This window comes from Ailuropoda melanoleuca, chromosome 5, assembly GCF_002007445.2.
Source record: "Ailuropoda melanoleuca isolate Jingjing chromosome 5, ASM200744v2, whole genome shotgun sequence".
Taxonomy (NCBI): Eukaryota; Metazoa; Chordata; class Mammalia; order Carnivora; family Ursidae; genus Ailuropoda; species Ailuropoda melanoleuca.
In genome coordinates, this window is record NC_048222.1 from 123,374,102 (window position 1) to 123,400,356 (window position 26,255).

The 26,255-nt window shown below is 35.8% G+C and overlaps 1 protein-coding gene across 7 annotated transcripts in view; it reads left to right on the forward strand.

Moving 5' to 3' along the window:
- Positions 1-26,255, forward strand: part of SCLT1 (sodium channel and clathrin linker 1) — a 210,684-nt gene that overhangs the window by 172,567 nt on the left and 11,862 nt on the right. For 4 of the 7 annotated variants that reach the window (XR_004625840.1, XR_004625838.1, XR_004625841.1 and 1 more), the window contains 2 exons: positions 14,245-14,323; positions 16,866-16,961. Coding sequence is in view for 2 of the 7 variants with exons in the window: in XM_002925493.4 (XP_002925539.1) it covers positions 14,245-14,323; positions 16,866-16,961; positions 21,074-21,136 (238 nt within the window). In the remaining 5 variants the exon portion in view is untranslated. Of the gene's footprint in view, positions 1-8,557; positions 8,580-14,244; positions 14,324-16,865; positions 16,962-21,073; positions 21,370-26,255 lie in introns of those variants that run through there. The other 3 variants (XM_002925493.4, XR_859292.3, XM_034661611.1) reach the window with 3 other exon arrangements.

Below are 26,255 nucleotides of genomic sequence, written 5' to 3' on the forward strand. Positions count from 1 at the left end.
TAAGTGAAATAAGTCAAGCAGAGAAAGACAATTATATGATTTCTCTCCTCTATGGAACATAAGAACTAGGATGATCGGTAGGGAAAGAAAGGGATAAAGAAAGGGGAGTAATCAGAAGGGGGAGTGAAGCATGGGAGACTATGGACTCTGAGAAACAAACTGAGGGCTTCAGAGGGGAGGGGAGCGGGGGAATGGGATAGACTGGTGATGGGTAGTAAGGAGGGCACATATTGCATGGTGCACTGGGTGTTATACGCAACTAATGAATCATCGAACCTTGCATCAGAAACCAGGGATGTACTGTATGGTGACTAACATAATGTAATAAAAAAACATTTAAAAAAATACTTGGCTGTTTGCCTCTATCCTCCCACTTTATAACAATTAAATTCTTATAAGTTGGCTATTTTTCTTGCTTATTATGTGTCCACCTATTTACTACAGTTAGAAAAGTATGAGAGACAAAACCAAATACCAGCATAGCCACAAAACCTTTAGGATCCTAGAGTCCTCTCTAGACTAATTGTGCTGCCTTTGGAACCTTTGTTCCTTCTGATGACTGGCAATTAAATATAATTACTAGGTACCTATGATTTCTTAAGATCTTACCATAAGTACGCATAGCCATAATTAAATGTAACGGATATAACAGAAAATAATTAAATAATTTTCCCATAGAAGGAAGTTTTTCATCTTAGTCTCATTAAACCAGTATAAAAGCTTTTTAAAAATCTGAGCTCCTCTGTGGTATCTTCTTTCAGTTTGAAGTTTGCTTTAATTTGTAAAATTTTATTGATTCATCTATAATTATTCCCTCTTAGTTTCTTTTTTATCTTGATGTATATGTAATATGGAATTTTGAGCTTACAAAAGGAAATAATTTTAATAGTTATTATTAATGTATAACATTTGTAACTGTCCTATATCTGTAGTAATCTTACTTGAATGAGACCCTGTTATTTTTATAGATTAAATAAAAAACTTTTTTTTGTAGATTTTATTTATTATTTGACAGAAAAAGCACAAGCAGGGGGATCTGCAGGGAGAGGGAGAAGCAGGCTCCCTGCTGAGCATGGAGCCTGATGTGGGACTCGATCCCAGGACCCTGGGATCATGAGCTGAGCCAAAGGCAGATGCTTAACTGACTGAGCCACCCAGGTGCCCCTAAATCAAAAACTTCTACAGGAAAAAAGTGAGATGAGAGTTACCCTACCAGATATCAAAATATGTAGAGCTCTTTGGTAGTATTTACACAGGGATAGATAATTTGAACAGAATACAGTAAAACAAAAACCATGTAAAATTAGAAATTTTGTTCATGATAATATGCCGTTTCAAATTAATGGTGAAAAATTGCTGTTGGAAAATTTTTAAATCATTTAGAATATTCTGTATTCCTTATATAAGGTAAATTCCAAGTAGATTAACAAGCTAAATAAAAAAGGTATTAGAAGAAATAGGATTATTTTTTTTTTAAAGATTTTATTTATTTATTCGACAGAGATAGAGACAGCCAGCGAGAGAGGGAACACAAGCAGGGGGAATGGGAGAGGAAGAAGCAGGCTCATAGGGGAAGAGCCTGATGAGGGGCTCGATCCCATAACGCCGGGATCACGCCCTGAGCCGAAGGCAGACGCTCAACCGCTATGCCACCCAGGCGCCCCAGGATTATTTTTATTATCTTGGAAAGGAAAGGTCTTTCTAGTTAAAACACAAAACCCAGAATGCAAAAAAGGAAAATATTGATTAATTGATTTAACCATAAAAATTAAAATTCTATATGAAGAAAGGTACTAAACAAAGATAAAAGATAAATGACAAAAAATAAAGGACTAATAAGCAGAATTCATGAAGAATTCCATAATTAAGAAAAAGATTAACAACCTAATAGAAAGATGGACAAAGTATGTAGACTGGCAGCTTACAAAAGCAGAAATAGAAAGCTCCTTTAAATTTAGCAGATCAGGTTCAGCCACACTATTCACTGAAGAAATGCAAATTTAAACAATAATTTTACCCAGCAAATTGACAAATATGTAAAATATGATTATTCAGTGTCTGCAAATACATGAAGAAACAGGAATAGGTGTACAGTATTGGTGGGAGTGTAAACTGGCAGATCCGTTTTATGAAGTAATGTGGCAGTATCTAACAGATTTCAACTGTACATACCCTTTGGCAATTCCAGGTACTGGAATCTGTCCAAAGAAATACTTCCATATATGTAAACATGTGGTAACATATTTGTCCTTGCCACCTGTCAGATCCTTCACATCTTTAATCATTACTGTTAAAGCAGCCTCCTTCACTCTGGTTTCTCCGCCAACGGTTTTATTCTGCTCTATTCAGTCTTCATACTGCTGTCAGAATTGTTTTCCTGAAAGCAATTATGATTCTGGCCCTGCCTACTTAAAGACTTCTGCTTTACTGTTGCCTATAGGTTTTTTATAGTCTTTTCTCTACCTTCTTATCAGCAATCTGCCTGTCTGCCTCTGTCCTTCATGTTCTTTGTGGTCCAGCCACACTGAACTCCCACTTCAGTAAACCCAGTGTGCTCAGGACCAGCCCTTTTACAGCTCCTAGTCCACACTCCACTCACTCATTGCATATTTACTGAATGGCATTGATCTTTAAGTACTGATGATACAGCAAAACCCAGGGTCCCCCTGTTTTTTTGTTTTGTTTTGTTTGAAGATAGTAGATTATTGATGGGAAAGTGGAATTATTGAGTGTGTGTGTGCTTAAAATCAGATAAGTACTATGTAGAAAATTAAAATAAGTTAATGTGATGATGCTGAGAATGGTAGACAAGGAAGATCCTGTGAGAAAATAAATCTTAAGATAATCTAATGACAAAAAGGATCCTGTCATTTAAACATCAGGAGAAAGAGCATTCCAAGCAGAGAGAACAGTTAGTGCAAAGACCCCCAACACAGGAGTACACTTGGTATGTTTGAAGTAAAAGAAATAGCATGCAAAATAAAGGCAATAGTGATAGATTTGGGAAAAGTATTATATTAAGTATTGCCAGCCACCACAGCAAATAAACTGACGTCTCATAGACTTAACACAGCAAAGGTTTTATTTCTTGCTCATACTGTACATATCAGGCAGTTTTGCAGAAAGACTCTGCTGGTAGAGATTCTACCATCTTGAACATGTGTTTTCCTGAAATCATTGAAACAGGGAAAGAGAGGGATGGAAGAACACTGGCTCTTAATTAATTCAGCTCTGAAGTAATACACATCATTTCCTTTTACCTTCATTGGCCAAACTAGTCATATGGACCCAATCTAACTGTGTAAGAGTCTAGGAAATGTATATGGAACAAACAGAATGTTTGGTGAACATTGTCTCTGCTGCAGACGGGGACCTGATCTTGTAGGTTTTTATTAGCCATGTTGAGGGGTTTTAAATGTGAATGAAGGCCAATGGTCAGTTTTGAAAAACGTTACCTGATCTGATTTTTTTTTTTTTTTGAAGATCACTTGGGCTATTATGTGGAAAATGAAAGTGAGTAATAAACCTGGAGGGAAACTTAGAAGGCTACCACAAGGTTCTTATTAAGAGGTAATGGTGGCTTAGACTAAGAAGAAAGAGAAAGGTGAATTCATTGGGAGATTTTTTTTAGAGGTAATAGAAGGTGCTGATGGATTGAATGTGAAATATGAAGGAAAAGGTAAGAATCAAAGATGATTCTAGAGGTAGTCTGTACATGCAATTTCTTTGTGGGAATGTCCTTTCCCACCTGAAAATAATTTTCTTCCTTTCAGACCCAACTCAAGTATCATTTTTTTCTGTGGGATATTTTTTAATTCCCCTGACAGACCAAGTCTTTCCTTTTTCTACACTCCCATACCATTCTGCTCATTCTTCTTTATGATACTTACTGAACTTCCATTTACATGTGAGCTAACATCTTGCCTGGCATATAGTTGACCAATAAAATTATATCAAATGAATAAATTTACAATATGTGGTATTTTCTAAAGAAAATGTTTTTCTATGAAAATACCACATATTGTATATTCATTCAGTACAATTTTATTGATGTGTGTGTGTGTGTGTGTGTGTATACATACATACACGAATACACAGGATTTGAGCCTAAGGAATTTTCTTCAGTCTCTAAAACATTATTCTTGGCTATATATCTGTAATGTTTGGCTGCCGTAACTACTTTTTTTTTTTTAATTGAATGAGAGGCAGCTGCAGGTACTGGCAGATTACAAAATGCATAATTACTAAAAGTAACTGAAGCATATTACAGTATAATTCAACAGAAAAAAAACATCTGGCACATGCTATGTTAATTTGTCAGAAGAGAGTTTCAAAGAAAGCACTTGCTGCAGCTGGCAGATCCATCATTTTCCAGAAATGAATAGTACACCTTTTGTTTTTAATTCTCTTGTATAATATAGAATAGAGCCTTACGTGATTTAATCTTTAGTCATCACTAAAGGATTTCAGGCATTGAGGAAATTTCCCCTATGCTGCATCAACCAAAATATACGTGGCTTGTTCTTATCTTAAACTGTGCCTCAATAATAACAGAATGATCTGAGCAATTACAGTAATTGATGATAACACCTAAGATATTGGCCCAAATTTCAAGCTCCCATTCCTTAAAGAACCATAACTTCTCTTTTTTTATTTGAAGTTTTTGTGATGTTTCCAAGAAACTCATGCATTTTAGGGAAAACTTTGTTTTATACTCATAACCATGCTTTTCAGTTATATATGCCAGTGATGCTAAGAATTGAAGCACATTTTGAGTGGAAATTCTTCCTTTCAGCATGGGTTAGGTATGATATCCATTTCTAAAAGGGTTAATTATTATTATAAAACAGCTTCTAGTGCTGACATTTTTTAAATAATGTATATTTCCAACTCTCTACTGAGCATGTCCATAGGTACCTCAAAATCAATATATTCAAAACTAAACCCATTATTTCACCCATAACCCAACTTTTTATTTTATCTTGTATTTCCTATTCCATGAGTGGTAATATCTACCCAGTTGCTCAAACAAAACTCCAGATGTCATCCTAAACTTCTCCTCACACTCCTAAACCAATTACTACTAATTCTACCTCCTAAATATCTCTTGAATCTGTCCATTTCCCTCCAGTAGTTCAGGCTATCAACACTGCTTACCTGGATTACTACTATAGCTCTCAAATTTACCACAGTCATATTTCCTTACTACTTTTTCTTGCTGTAAAATCAGCAGGATTTTCTGATATTCAGGTCTAACCATGTCACTTCTCTTCTTAAAATACCGAGTGCCAGGATGCCTGGGTTGTTCAGTCGGTTAAGCGTCTGACTAGGTTTCAGCTCAGGTATTGATCTCAGGGTCATGACTTCAAGCCCTGCATTGGGCTCCACGCTGGGTGTAGAGACTACTTTAAAAAAAAAAAAAACTTCAGTGCCTCCCCAGTGTTGATGGCTGTTTCAACTTCCTGTAAAGACATAGAAGATGCTTTGCAATATATATTTCCAGCTTCTCCTCTTTTACTTCCTCCACCACCTCCTAGTAATACTCTGTGCCGTGTGCATACTGAACTCCTTTCAGTTCCCTAAATTTATTTTCCTTTCTTATTGCCTGGCCTCCACCCATGGATTTGATTGTAACACTCTTCTTTTCCTTACCCTGCTTACTCTTCTGTTTCTCTTTCATATATCAGCTTAAAAGCCTACTTGCTCTGGAGAGACAGCTCTAATCCCTAATCATCCCTCTACATTCCCATAGCACTTTTTATAGCATTTACAACCTATATTATAAAGTAGGAGCTTTTCATAGTACCTTATAAGTTTCACTGTGGCAGTAACTGGGTCTTGGTCCTCCTTGTCTCCCTAACATCTAGCATAATATGTCAAATGTGACAGGCACTCATTTCCGTATTTGTTGAATGAATGCACTTTATATTTCCTCAATCTTATCCTAAGATCAGCACTTAAAATTAGATGTTGTGAAGAAAATTCACGTATTACTTTGTAACTTTGAGTTTATTCTTCAAATAACTTATTAATAAGCTTCCCATGAATGATTTTTGTACATAAAGCTCCTTCTCACATTCATTTTCCTAGTATGAATCTCCCAAATTTGTGATACCACTTGGTAGCTACTTTGAAAATGTAATCACTGAATTATCTAATATGTTTTCTTGTGAGAGAACATATGTGGTGAAAACTTTGAAAAGGCAAAATATAGCATATTAGAAATGTTATTAAAATGTACTAGTTAACTGATTCTGGGGAGTTAGCTAAAACTGTCCTCGGCTAAAAACCACCCTCTGTGTTCCAGGCACTTTTCTAAGCCTTGTGAACATAGTTCCTCCTCTTTCAGAGCTTTCATTCTAATAGGGAGAGACAAATAGTAAAAAAGTAAACCAACATAAACAAGATAATTTTAGATGTTTTAAATGGTATGAAGAAAACAAATGAGTTGCTGTAATAACTGTGACGGGGTGGGAGCTGAAAGGGCTGCACAATTTTTTTAAAAATGGCCAGAAAAGCTAGCATTTAAACAGAGGCCTAAATGATAGAAATAAATCAACTATACAAGAAAGCCAGGAAAATATTCCAGGCAGATGGAAGATTAGCAAGTACAAAGCTCCAGTATTAAGAAGAAGTAAACCCATGTAATTAAAGTATAGTGAGTGAAGAGAAAGAAAGTATAAGGTTAAGGAACTAGGCATAGATTAGATCATGAGAATCTTATAGGGCATTTTAAGTAAAATATTTTTACTTACTGTAAGTAAAATATTTAAGTAAGACTATTTTAAACTAAAGACCAGTGTACAGTAGTGGGAAATCATTGAAGGATTTTAAACATCTTTAGATCTTTAAAAGATCACTTTAGCTATTGTATGGAAAAAAGACTTAGAGAAGGGGCAAAAATGGAGTCAGGGAGACCAGATATTAGATTATTATAGTATTCCAGGCACTAGATGATAGTAGCTCAGAGCAGAGTGTGGTCAGTGGAAATGGAGAGAAGTAGGCAGTTATGAAATCTATTAGGGAGGTAAGACAAAATTTATTTGATGTCAAATACAGGGAATGAGTCAAGGGAGGAGTCAAAGATGATGCCTTAGCTTAGACTTGAACATCTGGGTAGATGGTGAGGCCTTGTACAGGGAAGGAGGAAACTTGGGGTGGTCTAGATAAGAAGTAGTTTCCATTTTGGACAGGTTACATTTGAGGTGCTCATTAGTGTTCCTTTACAGTCGTGGAATAGATGAGATCACTAGGGGGAATGCGCAGATAGGGAAGGAAAAAACCTGGGACTATGATGAAGAGTGCTCTAATATATCTAAAGCTGACCTGTCTCCTTTAACCTGTGGTATTTTTAGTTAACTGAATGAGATTTGAAACCTTAGGATGAATTTCCTTTTTCAGTAGTCAGGTCTTTTGAAGCTGTACAAAAAGTTGAGATCACAATCTTTGCAATTACTGACCATTTTGCCACATACTTAGGATTAATTTTTTTTTTTGAGAGAATCTTAATTTTGACTTTTAGGTGTTGATATTATATGATGCCACAGATATGCTTTACTAATATCTCTTGTAATTATGAGGCAGTGTGATTTAATTGAGAGAAGATTTTGATTAAAGCCTGAGTATGAACCCCATTTTTTCGTTCAATCACTGCATGACCTTAGGAACATTGAATAACTTCTCTGAGTCTTTTTTTTTTTCCCAAAGATTCTATCTTTTATCTATCTATTTGACAGAGATAGAGACAGCGAGAGAGGGAACACAAGCAGGGGGAGTAGGAGAGGAAGAAGCAGGCCCACAGCAGAGGAGCCTGATGTGGGGCTCGATCCCACAACACCGGGATCACGCCCTGAGCTGAAGGCAGATGCCCAACCGCTGTGCCACCCAGGCGCCCCAACTTCTCTGAGTCTTAACTCCTTTACTTAGAAGATGAGAATAATAACTACTTTGCAAGCTCAAACTAATAATAAGGTACAGTAGTAAAGTTAAGGTACAGTAGAAAACTCTCTTGGCTGATATCCACTTCATCATATATATAACAACATTAACTAGTGAACTAAATTGCTGTTCGAAGACTACTCACCAGTGTCCAAAGCATTCTACATGCCCATGTCTTAGTCTGCTCCATTCTAATATTGTCGCCCCTCACTTGCTTTACAAGTGTCACTATGTTTTCTCCCAAACTAGGTTATGCCAGTTGCACTTGTTTTGGAAATACATAAATAAATATACCAGTGATATATGAGTACAGACAGAGAAAGTTATGATTTCTTTCAAAACTGAATTGGATACGTTGGAGAATTTGCTATTGAAGTACATTTGGACAGACAACCCTGAAAGAATAGAGGGAATACTATAAAAATTTAGAAAACTGTATTTGGATTGCTTGCCAAGTGCCTTTAAATGCTTGAACCACATTAATGAAGCCAAAAGTGGAAACTGTAGATGATACATTATGGATGTGGTTTGTGTAAGAAAGACATTCAACATTGAAACACTCCAATCAGTATGCTCATACTTTAAAATAAAAATCTAAAAAAAACTTTGTATATTCCAGATGAAAAGTCCAGACAAAATCCTTGTCCTTCCTGAGGCCTCAGACCTCTTAAAAATCTCAGGAAATCTATGGACTGTCTTCCTGGAAAAGACAAACACACCAGATCTTGCAGATAATTTCAGGGTGCTTGGGAGCATACCTAAAGCCTATCTGTGGACCACAGACGAGGAAGCTTTGCCTTAGTTTCTCACTCATGACCTACTTTCATCTCAGATTGATGAATTCGATGACTTATCAGTGTTGATGGTAATATTTTGTTTACTAAAGCATTTAATGTTTTCTTAACGGATATAGCATATATGACTTTGTTGCTAAATTATTTTGTAAAATTTTGCTTACAGGGAAAGCAGTAAATCAATTATATTTTACAGCTGTATTTCTAAATTGCATTTTGCAGGCATGACTAGGAATTTTATGTCACATGAACATGAACTATATGACTGAACTAAAAATATTTAGGACACTGATGGGCTAAGCAATTCCCAGTAATATTATAAGGAATTCCTCGTTCCTATACACTTAACATTAAAATTGGTAGAAGATAATAATTTTACCTTAAACTTTATAACATTGTATAACATGCTAGAAATTATATAGAGAAAATGAGCACAGCTTCCTTTAAGTTCTTTAATTAGAATAAAATATTCTTTAGGTGCCATAAAGTCATACAGAAACGAAATGTCATCTATCTCTTTACTTTCTGGCAGGCTACACTTAAATCATCCCTGATAAGTAATAATGTTTCTGTTTTTAAAGACTTCCAGTGAAGAGATTATATAGCTTTAGTTGGCAGTTGTTTCAAGTGTAATACCATTGTGAAAGTCTCTGAAAAGTCTTATTTTATGTTTATCCTAAATCACTAATGATTTAGGTAGGGACTCATGCAGGGAACTCATACATGTTCTCTAATGAAGAGAAAATTTCTCATAGATAATACAGAGTTGGATCATCTTCCTGCATCTTTCCTTTATTCCTGATGGGAAATATCCTGACAAAGAAATAAGGAGTTGCAGAGGACTGACAGGCAGGCTCTAGAAAGGTCTCAGGGGATAGAGTTGGCAAAATCACTTTTCTCTCCACCCTTTAATACCTTCTAAAATTTCATTCAGAAGTGAGATTGAAGGAAATGCTTAACTGAAAAATATCCTTTTCTTAGCCACTTCAAATCCTTTGTGGAAAGAACTAGAATATAAATAAATCTAAATAAATAAAAATAACCTTTATCTAAAATATCTTTTGTGGTATATACCTCAGTAAATGTTTGTTGAGCAAATAAGAAATAAAATTTTCTAACTGCCAGGTTTTCTATAGAAATTTACCATAAGGGGCGCCTGGGTGGCACAGCGGTTGGGCGTCTGCCTTCGGCTCAGGGCGTGATCCCGGCATTATGGGATCGAGCCCCACATCAGGCTCTTCCGCTATGAGCCTGCTTCTTCCTCTCCCACTCCCCCTGCTTGTGTTCCCTCTCTCGCTGGCTGTCTCTATCTCTGTCAAATAAATAAATAAAATCTTTAAAAAAAAAGAAATTTACCATAATTCAGCAAATGTTTATTGATGCCCTATATGTAAAGCACTGTGGTAAATACTATGGAAATTAAAAGCAATCCCCTTTTTAAAAGTTTCCATTATACTTGAGGAAGTGTGTGTGTACATATATGTTAGGTATGCTTACACACACATATAAATGACTGATTAGCATTATAATAGAGAATTGCTTAAATGTCTTAAATGAACATAAAATAAGTACCAGAACTTTGATTCGAGAAGAGAACTGTCTGGGTTAAAATGAACTGGAAAGGAGGTATAGGAGGAAGAGGGTGCCTGGGTGTCTCAGTTGGTTGAGCATTCGATTCTTGGTTTTGACTCAGGTCACAATAAGGGTCATGAAGTCACGCCACATCAGGCTCTGCACTAAGTCTGCTTGAGGTTCTCTCTCTCTCTCTCTGAAATGAATGAATAAATGAATGAATGAATGAAATCTTAAAAAAAAAAAAAAGGCGAGGGGCAAAGATGGAATCTTAAAGAGTGGGCAGGATTTTAAAGGGAAATCTAAAAATGAGGATACAGAAAATGACATAAACATGAGCCTAAAGGTGTTACATATATGGTTAATGTGTGATATAGTGAGAACCTAACCAAAGTGGAAGGCTCCTATTGGAGATAAGATTGGAAAGAAATATTACACTAAATTTTGGAGGATGTTGAATGCCAGTCTCAGGAATTTGGATTATTTTGTCCATTGGCAGAAAGCCACTGGAAGTTATTGTTTAATAAACAAAGCAAATTACTAAAGTGACTTAGAGAAATACATTCATGATGTATGGGTTAGAGATGGAAAACCACTGTGTTAATTGAGCATTTCTATGTGCATTGTGATACACTTTACATAATTTTTTCACTCGATATTGAAAAGCTGAGCAGTTGGCTTTTGAAATAAATCTCAAAATTAAGTTATAATAACTTGAGTTGTGGGGGGGGGGGCCTGAGTGGCTCAGTCAGTTAAGCATCCAACTCTTGGTTTCAGCTCAAGTCATGATCTCGCGGCCATGAGATCAAGCCCCACTCCAGATTCTCTCTGCCTCCCCCTCCCCATTGTTGTGCATTCTGTCTCCTCTCTCTCTCTCAAATAAATGAATAAATAAAATCTTTTTTAAAAAAAAGACTTCAGTTTTGGTGGTAATACTGTATAGAAATGAAGAACAGATGCAAGAGACATTGCAAAGGAAGAGTCTATTTAGGGGCAAACTACATGTTGCATTTAAGAGAAAGTGAGAAATAGAGTTGAGGTGTTTAACCTAGGCAATGAGGGCAGAGATGTTGTTGACATAAAAATTGAGTGGCAAGATGAGAAGTAGGTTTTCAAGGATGCAAAAAGTTTAGTATTAGGCATGTTGAATTTGAATAAAAGACTGAAACTTTAGGGAAGAAGTCAAAAATAAAGATATAATTTGTTAGATTTTTAAATGAATGTGTAAATCTTTATCTTCCTAGAATATCTAATACACAAACTCACACGTATATACTCTTCACTTATTCATTCAACTAACGTTTAGCTATCACCTGCCATGTTGCAATGTAGGGGAGTGGTTAAGAGCACAGGTCTTGAAACAAAAGGTCTCAGTTTCTGAATTCTGACTCTACAACTGGACTAGCTACATGACCTAACTTTATTTTTAAATTTCTCTGTTTTTAAATGTTCTCATATGTAAAACTGGGGATCTCAGAGGGTTATCATGAAAACTAAATAATTTAAATAAAACATCCAGAAGTGCCTGGCACATAGTAAGCACTATGAAAGTGTTTGCTGCTATTATCACCATCATCATCATCTTTGCTATTACTTGCCAAGCTCTATTGAGTACTAGATCCTAAGGATACAAAAATAAATAACAAACTTTCTCATCATCCAGTGGGGGTTACAGAGCTTGATACCCAACAGCATATTTACACAGGTTAAAAATAACTGAAAGTTAATCATTTGAATCTTTGTGGTCTTAAATTTTGTGGAAAATTATTACTATCTAATAGTACTTGTCAGAAATTATTACTATCATATAAAATGTCATGGCTAAGTGAATAGTTTAGGTATCAAATTATGCAGTAGGTGTTTTCTGAGAAGGTCTTATATAAACTGTTGGCTAACTTTATAAATAGAATCATTGTATCATCTTTTTTTTTTCCAAGATTTTTATTTATTTATTTGACAGAGAGAGACAGCCAGCGAGAGAGGGAACACAAGCAGGGGGAGTGGGAGAGGAAGAAGCAGGCTCCCAGTGGAGCAGAGAGCCTGACCCAGGGCTCGATCCCAGGACCCTGGGATCAGGCCCTGAGCCAAAGGCAGACGCTAGACTGAGCCACCCAGACACCCTGATCACTGTATCATCTTAATTTCAGTAGTACTCAAAGGTTATTTCTCATTAGCACTAATGTACATAACTTTACCTTTAATTTCATTTGGTCTAGAAGACTGGCCACTTCTGCCAGTTTGCCTTTCTTCATTTTGTTATGTTGAGGAGCAGCAGTAATTTTAAGCTACACAAGGTACTTGAACGTAAGCACAGTAATTTATTCTACATTATTATTACCACCAAAAGAAAGCAAATATAAAACATTTGGGTTTGTCTGTCACAGAATCAGTGATACTCAGTGTCCTCATAGACTGTCCTCAATGGATGAAGCCATTTCCCTCTTCGTTCTGTTATGGCAACAATTACGTGTTTACCACCATATACCTTGTACTTGGCACCTAGTGTTCAGTAAATATTTGTGGAATTGATTTGTGTTCTCTCTCTCGCTGGCTGTCTCTCTGTGTGAAATAAATAAATAAAATCTAAAAAAAAAAAAAAAGCAGAAAGTCAAAAGTCAAAAACCGATCCTGAATTAACTGAGTATTTTAATACTCAGAAATTTGATCTTTTTATTTTTTTTAAGATTTTATTTATTTGAGAGAGACACAGCGAGAGAGGGAACATAAGCAGGGGGAGTGGGAGAGGGAGAAGCAGACTCCCCGCTGACCAGGGAGCCCGATGTGGGGCTTGATCCCAGGACTCCGGGATCACGACCTGAGCTGAAGGCAGATGCTCAATGACTGAGCCACCCAGGTGCCCCAGAAATTTGATCTTTTTAAAAATTATTTTTAAGATTGCATTGTTTCTGGGATGCCCGGGTGGCTTAGTCAATTAATTGTTTGCCTTGGGCTCAGGTCATGATCCCAGGGTCCTGGATTGAGGCCCACATTGGGCTCCTCCTCAGCAGGAAGTCTGCTTCTCCTTCTGCCTGCTGCTCCCCCTGCTTGTGCTCTCTCTCTTGTTCTCTCGCTGAGAAATAAATAAATAAAATCTTAAAAAAAAAAAAAAGACTATATTGTTTCTGTATCTGAGACTTTTGAAATTATCTTTGGCCAAAAGCAAGATAATGCTTATATGTTGGGGAAAAAGAAGAAGAAGGAGAGGAAGAAGAAGAAAAGAAGACGATGACAACCAGCTCTATGCATAAGATAAATCCAGCTATTAAAGCATAAAGGATATGAATGTATAAAATATAGTGTATATACAACCAAAACATAAATACCAATTCTGAATATACTACACTGAAATGATGTTGGAGTGATTAATATTACCTTAAATTTCCAAAAATTGAGTTCCTCTAAGAAGCACTATATATGAGTCTTAAAAATGCATACTATAGCTAAGAATCACAATAGCTTATGAGATTTTATAATAACAAATACTTTATCTGTTTAATATGAATGTATGTTCATTTTAATGCCAAATAATTCCTCAAGATAATAATATTGAAAACAAGTGCTTTTAGAGTATGTGTGGGGGGGGTTGCTTTTTTTGTGTGGTAAAATATTCATAAAATTTAACATTTTAACATTTTTATAGTTGTGATAAAATACACATGAGATTTACCATCTTAATCATTTTTAAGTGTACAGTTCAGTAGTGTCTCGTGTATTCACATTGTTGTGCAGCTAATCTCCAGAATACATGTGCATTTTATGAATAAATAAATGAGTCCTTTAAAATATGATCTATTTAAAAAAACTTTATTTTGCACATAAGAAGGTATTTTTGTTTAAAACATGAACATATATCTTACTAAAAAAGTTTCTGTTTTGTTAGATTTTTGAACAATGATATTAATGGCTTGGTGTTGGGGGGGTACTCTCTCTTGATTAATAGGAGTGAGCTGAGTCGACAGAAACTTCATACCCAAGAGCTGCTTTCTCAGCTGGAAATGGCAAATGAAAAGGTAGTTGAGGTAAGATAATGACTCTCCTGGGAAGTACTTTCTGCTGCAGCTTGATACACATGTTATAGAATTTTACCTGAGCCAACTCCAGATTAGTTCTCTACTTGGAAATGACCATACAGAGATGAGTACTCCTTGTAGAGAAATCATCCATAACCCTAAAAGTCCACATTTTATAATGTGAATAAAAGCTTTGAAAGTCAGTGATTCATCATATGTAAATGACAAAAGGTAGAGCTCTTATTTCAGTTTCACCAATATAACTTGTGCCATGTTGCAGAAAATGTGTTAAAATCCCCTTCATTTCTAAGCATGTCTAAGATTGTATTTTTTTAGCCCATTCCTCTTATTTTGTTTTAATTCAACACATATGTAGAAATTACTTTTGCCTACTAGAATATATTAAAATACTCCTTCAGATTAATGCTTTAGAACTAAATGCAGCAAGAGCTCATCATTTTTCTCTTTGAATCTTTAAAAAAAGTTAACATTTTCTAGATTATGATTAGAGTTTTCTAGAACTCTGGTTCTTCATTCGATGTTCTAACTTTGAATGTATTTGTTGGAATTTCATTAATTGGCTATATGGTCTGCTATATTTTTGTGGCCATCTATAGAACCATAATGAAATCATTACTCTTAAGTTTCAAAGCATTATAAATTGATATGAGTCATTTAGAAAACAAAAAATAGCCATTAAAATACTCATTGTAGTTTTCAAAACTCCCAGGAATCTGTACTTAAGGAAATAATTTAAAACATGAAAAAATTTAAAGGGAGATACTCAGCACAATAATGTTAGTAATATGGGAAGATCAAGAGCAGCCAAAATGATCAGTTGAAAAAGAACTGTTGCATATATTATGATTTACCTAACTTGAACTGTTCCTTAACCATTATGATAGTGGCACAGAAAAATACATATTGTATGTAGTCTGATGGTACCTATGAAAGTGATTATTATAGATGATGGGATTTTCCTCCCAAGTTTTTTTCTAGTGTTAATGATGTGCCTTTTAAATTTAAGACTACGTATTTAAGTATCTTGGTAAATTGCAACAGCTAGTATAGTTCTCTTCATAAAATTTAATTTTGCTTTTGGGCACAATAAGAAATATAAGCAGCTCATTTTAGCAGTATATTGTTATTTCAGTATTTTATATTACTAGGCTGACATTTACTGTTATCACTTACATGTTAGGACCTGAGAACTATCTCTAGTTCTTCATAGACAGTGTGTTTTTCCTACTATTCCTGATTAGACTGGTGTTATTCTCTCAATTCAGACAAGTGCCAGAAAACCACATACTAATTCTAGTTTTACAAAAACTTTTTTTTCAAGCTAATAAGTATGGAGAGGACGAATACATTTTATAATTGATACTTTCTTTGAACTTGTCTGCATGACAGCATGTTGTGACAGCTTTTTATTCATTATGTCTGTACAGTGTCCTGAGGCTTGTCTAACAAAATATTACAAACTTGGTGATTTAAACAACAGAAATTTATTGTCTCACAATTCTGGAGGCCAGAAGTTCAAATCAAGAAGTCAGCAAGATTGGTTCCCTCTGAGAGAGAATCTGTTCCATGCCTCTCTCCTAGCTTCTGGTGGCCTCATGTGTTCCTTGGCTTGTAGATGGTGGTTTCCCTGTGATTTCATGTGGTCTTCCCTTTGTCCATGTCAGTCTCTACATCCAAATTTCCCCTTTTTATGAAGGTACTAGGCATTTTGGATTAGGATCCACCCTAAAACCTCATCTTACCTTAATTATTAGCAAAGACCCTATTTCCAAATAAGGTCACATTCGTAAGAGCTGGGGATTAAGACTTCAACATCCTTTTTTAGGGACATAATTCAGTTCATACCAATGCCTAATAACTCTGTTGATGATCCTGATATCCTCTAAAGTATACAAATGTATTGGGGAGCATGTGGAAACAGAGTTCTTCCCCCTTTTAAGTAATACCTTTAACATACAAATCATTTAAGACAAGTCTATCCCTTAAAGATCAAGACTTCTAGAATGAATATTTTCTGTTCTTTGCACTTTAATAGTGGCAATGTCAAAATTTCCCTAGAAGCTTGCTCTCACATAGTAGTTCTGAATCACTAGCAAACAACATCAACACCACCGAAGAACTCGGTAGGAGTGCAGATTCTCAAAATTCATCCCATCCTACTGAAGCTGTGGTCAGGAGGCCCAGCAGTCTGTGTTGTCATATTCCAGGTGATTCTGAAGCAGTGTTCTGGCATCTCAAGGTTAATATCAAATATTGAAAATCTTGGTCTTAACTTCTGATTCACTTTGATTTTAGATTTAAATCACTTTCTTTGGTAACATGTAGAGGGGAAAAAAACAGTGTAGTCAAAGTATGAAACCAGTTTTGAACTTTGAAGTTCATAATTTGAAAAAATGTTAATTTGGAGATTTATTATCTGCATTTTATAAGGAGTAAAGTGATATTCAGATTTTTCATTGATTATTCCACAAAAACTTTCTGTGTCACATGTGGATTTCTAACTTGTTTGTTTTATATTTCCCCATAACAGAATGAAAAACTAATTCTAGAGCATCAAGAAAAAGCCAACAGGCTTCAAAGGCGCCTAAGTCAGGCAGAGCAGAGAGCGGCTGCAGCTTCCCAGCAGGTAGGAGGGAGCTTCCTCATGATCCCTAGAGAGTGAATAGTCTGAGTAGATCAAAGACAAGAAAAGTTCCTCAAAAGTTCCCAGAGACCTAGTAGTTTTATTTTTACTTGAATTAAACTATTTAAAATTAGTCTCTTTAATATTTGAGATTGAACAAGTAAACTTTAAAAACAGAAATAAACATGAGCCTTCTAATTTGACACCTAAATCTACAACTGTGCTGTCCAGTACAATAGCACTGGCCATAAGCATCAGTGTAAATTTAAATTAATTATTAAAATTAAGTAAATTAAAATTTGAAATCCTCATTACACTAGCTGGATTTCTTTTTTTTTTTTTTTTCGAAGATTTATTTATTTGAGAGAGAGAGAGTGCACATGCAAGTAGGTGAAGGGGCATACAGAGGAGGAGACAATCTCAAGCAGACTCCATGCTGAGTGCAGAGCCCAGTGCAGGGCTGGATCCCACAACCCCGAGATCATAACCTGAGCCAAAACCAAGAGTCAGATGCCCAACTGAATGAGCCACCCTGGTGCCCCACGCTGGCTGGCTTTCAAGTGCTCAGTAGCCATATGTAACTATGGTCCTCATATTGGACATCATAAATAGAACTCTATGATCACAAAAAGTTCTTTTGGACAGCACTGCTCTAGAATTTTCTGTTTTGGCATGATCACTGACAGATTTGGAAGTAGAAAACATTGCTTTGAATGTAATATTTTAAATTGCACTAACTTTGTTTTTATTGTAGTTTTTAAATGGAAAAAAAATGACTTATAGGTTAAGTTCATTTAATGCACATTTGTATATAACCATATGACTCTAAAATACTGTATAAAAGTTGTCCAATGGGAAATAGAGTAGAAAATGCAGAACATCAATAAAATAGTAAGGGGTAATTACTCATAATATACACAGATCACATAAAGGAAATGGGCAATTTATTCTACAGTGGGAGCAATAGTCCCTCCCTCCTATTAGGAGCAATGTGAAATCGTCTAGCGATTATAAAGATAGGCTGGAAACAGATACAGATAGGCAGGCAAAAAAGCCATGTTACTACCTTATTAAATACGTTTGGTTATAAATGTACCGTTTCAATCAAAATTAATATTATGCATAGATATTGTAGTATTTCATACATAGTACAACAGCTCTAAGTACTCACTGAATTCAGTGTATGTATGTGACATTTACAGATTTTTTTGAAATCTTCTGATATGAACAATGCATGGTGCTTAAAGAAAATCCAGTAATTTGCCCTTCTATTCCCCTCCCTCTTGAAAGTAATTATAGCTTTATCGAATAAATTTAATTTCTTATTAAATTATGAATTAATGGATTTAGTTTATCATTCAAGAAAGCATTCATTCATTTAGATTATAAGTTAACAGGAGCCAAGGAGTACTGGGCAGGATCTTAAAAGTGTGGGATAAAGAAAGGGGGGGGGGTAATCAGAAGGGGGAATGAAACATGAGAGACTATGGACTATGAGAAACAAACTGAGGACTTCAGAGGGGAGGGGGGTGGGGGAATGGGATAGATCAGTGATGGGTAGTCAGGAGGGCACGTATTGCATGGTGCACTGGGTGTTATACGCAACTAATGGAGCATCGAACTTTACATCGGAATCCGGGGATGTACTGTAAGGTGACTAACATAATATAATAAAAAATCATTTAAAAAAAAAAAAGTGTGGGTTTTGGTACCTGGCACATAACCTGGTGCCATTCAGCAGCCATGTGATCTGGGGCAGTTTCAACTTTTCTAAGCCTCAGTGTCTTCATGTTTAATGTAGAATAACAACACTTCCCTTATAGAGTTACTAAGAAATCAGAGGAATTAACACATATAAGCACTTAGTATAATCATTAAGTGATTAGTAAATACTTAGTTATATAAGAAGTTAAATCTGTACATCACAATCCTTAGAGCTTCAAGTACCTTTTTTAAGGACTATGGTAAAGAAAATGCCTACTTAAAATCAACTACCTTGAGTTCTGTAGTAAAAAGAGTACAGTTACAGAATCTTATTTAGATAATCCAGTTGGCATCTCATTTAGCCTCCTTCCTGACAGAATTAGACCCAAACAGCCTAACCCTGATGTTTTTCTCCTGTACTTAAACTCTCTAATGACAAAGATTTCACCCTTCTCTTTGTGAGCTTTTTTTGTTTAATGTTATGTCAGTAACCACTTTAAGTTTTTTCCTTAAGCTTTTCTCCTTCCATCCTGTTTTCATTTGAAGATGAAAAGTAATCATTCAGCATTCTCCCCATCCACAAAAGGAATTATTCCCTGGAGTTAATTTTTTTCTATCTTAAATGAATCCAAGTTATAAACTTTCTTTATTAGACATATATTCTGTTTTTTAAAATTTTTTATCTTTGCTTTCTCTGAATTCTTTCTAATTTTCCCATCTTCCTCTAAAAACTGTAAACTGCTATTAGAAAGACTATCCCACTAAGGGCCTGATACTTAATGAAACAAAGGAGTGGAGTTAGAAGATTATGATTTCCTCTATTGTGCACATCAGACGTCCAGTGCAATCCAGCATCACACCAAGGCCTGCATTGTACTGAGTCCTCTGTGCTCTGAATGTGCTATTCTGATCACCTTTTTCTGTACATTCTTCATCCATCTTTGGACTATGGTTGTATGTTCTAAGGGTATTAGCCTAAACTACTGAAAGCCATACTGTATTCTTTTGACACTAAAATCAGTGTGGTGAAGCCTTTCTATGCAAGAACACAAAACCTAGGAACTGTGAAAAGAAATTAATAAATGTGAACATGTAAAATTTCAGGTGTCTGCATTTTAAAGTCGTAGTCAATGACGATCTGAGAAAAATATCTGCAATACATGTGACAAAAGTAATATCCTTAACATATATGTAAAGAATGGCTAAGTCAACAAATAAAGTGCAACAGTACAATAGACAAAGAATAAAAAATATTTACAGAAAAGTAAAGACAAATGACTTTTAAACATTTGAAAAGATGTTCATCCTCACCCATAAGACAAATACAAGCTTAGACCACAATCACATATCATTTTTCACCATTTCACGATCATGTCAGATCGTAAGTTTGATAATACATTATGCTGGCACTTCCGCACATCACTGATATAAATGTCTGTTGGTGCAGCCTCTTTGGAGCCCAGTTTGGCAGTATCTCTTAAAATGTTGTGATGTACATCACCTTTGACCCAGTCATTCTAAGAATTTATTCTGCAGGTGGTATACTTGCACCTGGGCAAGTCTGTGTAGGGAAACATGTCAAAATACTAATTGCAGCATTGCCTATAATCTTAAAAGATTAAAAGCCATCTAAATGCCCATCAATAGGAAACCAGCTAAATTATAAAATATCAATACAGGGAAAGTTTGCTGCTGTTAAGGAGAATAAAGTAGGTCTCATATGGAGTCATTTGTAAAGTGGATCATTTAGAAGGAAAAAAACAAGATGAAAAGTGTGTATAGTACTTTATCATTTTTTAAATAAAAAGAGGTGAGGAAATGTATGCATCTATTCTCATTTAGAATTTATATCTAGAAATATACTTAGAAAATGGAAACAGTGATTGTATCTAGAAAGAGGGCTATAGAATGAAGGACAGTGGTGAGAAGGCTTCTTTATGATGTATACTCTATTGTACTGTTAGTTTCTTTTTTTTACTTTGTATATATAATATCAACTCCAATTGATATTTGAAGACTATTTACCTATTAGAGCTTTCTTACTATGACCTGTCATCATCTTATTACCAACCTTGTGTTGTGCTTAGTTTGTATTTTACTCACTTTTCTAGTTAACTTTTTATCTAGATGTTTTTCATCCATCTGTGAAATATGTTTTGGCATTCTAAGTACTTACTGTATATCACTCTGAGCTATTGAATGTCATATTTGACATGCATATCTCTAGTGTAATACAGGTATTTTAAAGTCTCGAGTAAAACAGACATGAACACCAAAAATGACCTCTTACAGGAACCCCTCCAGTAAGATTATTTTCAATAATTTTAAGTTGTGATGCATTATACTTTGTATTAATGTAAGATTGTCCATAGAAAAAGTCACTACTTACTGATTGTCTATTTTAATTGCAGCTCAGTGTGATTACAGTGCAGAGAAGAAAAGCAGCCTCCATGATGAATCTGGAAAATATTTAAAAATATTCATAGTTCACTCACAGAACTTTAGAATTGGGAAAGCTGTTGGACTAGAAGTGTATCGAAATGGTAAAAAACTGCAGAGAATGGTTAAGGCTTGTGTCATTTTGCATAAGCATTTTCCATTCTGTTATGAGGGTTATTGGAAACCAGAACAGTGGCAGCTTCCTGTAAGTAAAGAAAATATAACCATATATTGAGCTTCAGTGGAGAATAAAGCCAGCTGAGAAGAATTCATTGCCTTCATCAACGTGTCTATTTTTCAATTCCCCTTTCTTCCCTTGGAAGAGCATAATAATTTTCAAACTATCCTAATCATGAGAAAGAGATTTTTAAGACAATGCTAGAATTTTAATATTTCAGGTTCCATGATTTGAGAATTTTACATCTAATTGTTTCTCCTAACCCATTTTTTTAAGTTCCCAAGTATCCATTTTATTATAAACTCATAAATGTAATAAATTATGCACTTTCTAAAATGATGCTGTCATGTATTTTAATGTTTAATTGTAGTGATTCATTTTTAATTTACACGATTTCCAGTATTTATCAAATATTGATATTTAAGAATATGGGAGGTTTTGTTTTTTGTTTTGCTCTGTTACTCAAAGCAGTACTAATCAAATGGAATCTTCAAGTCTGAGAATGCATGGGCACTGAACTATTGCAGTCTAGTTGATTTTCACAGATCCACATAGTTAGCTTCTCTGCTCCTAGTTTGAACTTGGGACATCCTGCTTTCCGGTGATGAGTGCAGATAAGTTTGCATCTGGCTAACAAGTTAGGAAACTATTGCAGTGGTCCAGATAAAAGATAATGAATTGAGTTTGAAGTGACATGAAAACACTCATTTGTAAATATTCAAGCAACCGTCAGAAGCTTAGGACTGGTGCTAGGGAGTCTTTGGCACAGGACTGAGAATTGAAGCCATGGAGTATAGGAGCTTGCCTGGAGGCTTTATGTGATGTGGCTGACTTCCTCTTCCCCTCATTTCTCATGCTGTAGCTCTAATGGTGGCCTTCTGCTTCCATCTGTACATCAACCTTCTTCCCCGCAGGATCTCCGTGCCTCCCTTGCCATCTGCACGTTCTTCAGCTCACCACTGCGCAGACAGCCCTGCCTCAGAGAGCCTTCCATCCTCCACACTAGGTTAGGTCCCCTTGTATTTCTCATAACAGTGTGCTGGATTTTTTATTCATAGCACTTGGGAAAATTTGTAATTAACTCTTTATGAATTTTTTCTTCAATGTCGTCAGTCTGTAGACTCCTTAAGAACAAGACCCATGTCTGCTCTCCTTCTTTGTATTCTTAGCAACTCAACATGGTTTCTGGCACACAGAGGGTATATTCAATAACTGTTCTGTTCAAAAACTGAAAAAGGATTTTTAAGGACAGGACCTTAGAAAATGTCTTTATTTTGTTGAATGAGTTCAGGGAGAAGAGTCATTGAAGAAGGCTGAACAGGAGCAGTGAGAAGGCTGTAGCCAAGAGAATCCAATATGACAAAAACTAAAGGAGGCAGGGATTCTGGTCCTATGTGTAGGAGGGGACGAATGGCCGCTAGTGTCAAATGCAGTGATGAGACGAAATAATACAAATATGATAGTTAAATGATAATTAGGCACTTAGCTTACTTTCATTTCCTAAGAATTTTCCATTTGATTCTCTAATGTAAATTTCTTCCCATGTCATTCACAGACTAATTTCCATGTAATAAGAGTTATGTTCATATTCATCTTTATAGAACATAAAATTTATTTTTAAAAGCTTTTAATTAGAAAAGATGTTAGAATTATATCATACAAAAAAATGAGACTGTAGGAGGAAGCTCTTCAGAAACTAACGTTGTAGACAAATATAAGTGTGATTGTCCTTTTTCAAGAAGAAAATCTGACTTCCCAGACTCATTTCTTCAAGGTAAATCTCTCTGCATAAGCACCTTCTCCAAACTTTGGCCATAGGCACCTACTCTTTACATTTGAATATTGATAACCCTCTCTCCAGTCAGACCTCCTTCTTGAATACTTAGATAGTCTCCAAGTAAAGGATAGGCTACTAACAGGCAGATGATTGGCCTTTCTTACCTCTGCTGAATTTGAACAGACTTAAACTGTGTTTACCAACAGAACTGAACATACATGGTTATTTTTGTTTCAGAGAAGTTTGTTAGCTAATGATTTCCAATGTAAAAATGTAGTGGAGTTTTTGACTTTTCTCATATTGGTCAGTCTTGCCTTCATTTACAAAGAGAGTAAGTATCGTTTTTCTGTGAACTGTATTTTAGGAGACAGGGGAAATGAATAGGAAAAAGAGAAAAGAAATGATGTAAATCTGAAATTGAGGACAACACAGCCAGTTCATTTTATTTATTCATGTTTCTTTATTTGTGTCTCCCTGAGGAAGAAAAGAGATATGATTACCTCTTCTTCCCTTTGTATACAAATATGCAAATTGGGGCAGCCAACAATCTTCTAATTTCTCCTCTGCTGTGATCACTGTAACTACCCCAAATATGGGAGAACATTAGCAACAATTCAGTCATTCGTTTATTCAGCAAATATGAATATTTCATAGCTGCACAGTCTGCCAAGCCAACTCCCAGACAAATCAAGGAAGAATGAAAAAATACTTTAAACATTTTGGAATAAATTCTGTTCTTTAACCATAATGTATTTTATCAATTTTTCTAAAATAGCAAATTTGTAATGGACTTTTTTACAAACATTTTAATCAAAAATAATTAGTTTTTTTTAGTTTATTTAAAAATGTATATATACATAGAGATATGTGCACAGAAAGGAGACAGACACAGCAGTCAGTACCCCAGTGTTATGTATGAAATCTGTCCTTTACCAGCCCTTCAGACTTGTTCAGATGTGTGCCTTTGGGGCAGTGTTAACTTATCTTAGTATTTATACAGAAACTAAATAAATATGTATATACTTAAATAACAAAAATCATAGAACGGGTACGAAGGCATCTTTAAAGTAATTTTTTATAACACTGGCACTCACCAGCTACCAAGGAAACAATCGACACTAAGGAAGTGGTCTTGTAGCCCAAGGGTTCACCACAGAACATGCTCATGTGCCCCACTTTCCTGGAGACACTCCCATGTACTAGCTCTAACACTACTCTGGTTTCTTCCACTCAAAAAGTAGACTGGAATGTAAACATGTGAGAATAACATTATGGAACTAACTTTGAATCTTCTCTAGTTTATTTCTTTCTAAATATACATTCTTAAAGTTCACTCTTTTTAGAAAACAAATTACTGCTGTTATTGGGCACCGCTGTTGAAATTCACTGCAGTGGTGGGGATGGGGGTACTCTCCCTAGAGATGCCCCAATCCACTTTCCAACAGTTCTGACCATTAGAAAGTTCTTCCTTACATCGAACTGAGATGTGTCTTCCTTCCTTAATTCTGCTTTGTGCAACAGAGTAAGTCTAAGCCATCTTACACATGGCAGGTCTTTGGCCTTTTGAAAATAATCATCACATTCTCCCTGCACTTAATAGACATCTACATTTCCTCAGAGGACTTGGTTTTGAGTACTTTTGCCAGCCAGGCACTGGCCTCTGAAAGTGCTCCAATTTTCATATATCCTTCACCATTCATTCAGTATTCATTGAGCACCTACTTTACACCAGATATGCTTGGGATGCATCAGTCTTATGCCCAGAACCAAAAATTATATTCGGGGTATAAAAAAAACTATTCCCTTTCTCTAGATCATGACAGAGAGGTGGGGAGAGGGTAAGTGGTAGCCACCTAAGTGTAGGGAAAACAATGTATTAGAATCCCCAGGGCAAGGATATGGTTCAAACTACATACTTCCCCTTTTCCCAACCCCAAAAACAGTCTGACATCGTCTCTTAGGGAAACATGCTTTGGGAGTTACTATAGTTAGTGATTCGTGGAAATGTACATATAATTTCTCATTAGTATTTAGGGATGAGAAAAAAAGTTACTATTCTAGAGTGTGTACTCCATTAATGCAGCTTAAAATCATGTTCACTTTTTTGGAATTTCAATTTCACTGTTGGAGATACTGAGCATATTGTTGACTCAATTCTTAAAGTCTTTTCCAGGGGCGCCTGGGTGGCTCAGTCATTAAGCGTCTGCCTTCGGCTCAGGTTATGATCGCAGCGTTCTGGGATCTAGCCCTGCATCGAGCTCCCTGCCCAGCAGGAAGCCTGCTTCTCCCTCTCTCACTCCCCCTGCTTGTGTTCCCTCTCTCACTGCCTCTCTGTCAAATAAATAAATAAAATCTTTTTAAAAATTTTTTTAAATAAATAAATAAATAGAGTCTTTTCCAGAGGTTTTTTTGCTAAGCCACATCTTTGCCCCAGAAGCCAGACTGGTCATTCATCCCTTTTAAATTTTATTAGTCGTTACAGGGTGCTGAGGTCCTTTTAGCTCCAATTCTGTCATCCAGTTTGTTACTTACAAGCATAGGGACCATGTCTGTTTTATTTTGTTTTAGTGCCGTGTTTCTTGTACCATTGACAACTTTTTATTTATAGCAATGTCATCTATCAATTTGGTAAACATACCACACATATGTTCATGATAATCATGAAAAAGATGAGAACTAGACCGATGTGAGTGCACTTGGTCTCTTAGAACACACCAACCACCAGCTCCCATAATGGATACTTAATCAGGATCCATGGGGCCTGCTCATTTCAGCCCGTTTTTAATCTGGCCCGTTTGCTGCTGCTTCACCATCACAAAAGCATCAAGAAAGACCCAGCATTCTGTCCAGCAAAAGTTCCTTTATGCCATAAATGTCATACTTTCCAGACCTACTCTAGTCCAAGAAGAAAACGTAGTCAGATTTCTTTTTTTAGGATTTATTTATTCATTTATATGAGAGAGGGAGAGAAGCAGACTCCATGCTGAGCACAGAGCCCAACCTGGGGCTTGATCCCAGTACCCTGAGATTGTGACCTGAGCCAAAATCAAGAGTCAGCCACTCAACTGACTGAGCCACCCGGGTGCCCCAGATAGATTTCTTTTTAGTAGATCCATGTAGCAGCCTTGTAATCACTGGGGGGGGGGGGTGGTATTTAAAAACCCTTAAAGCTTTTAATATGGCATCATGGAAATTTTCA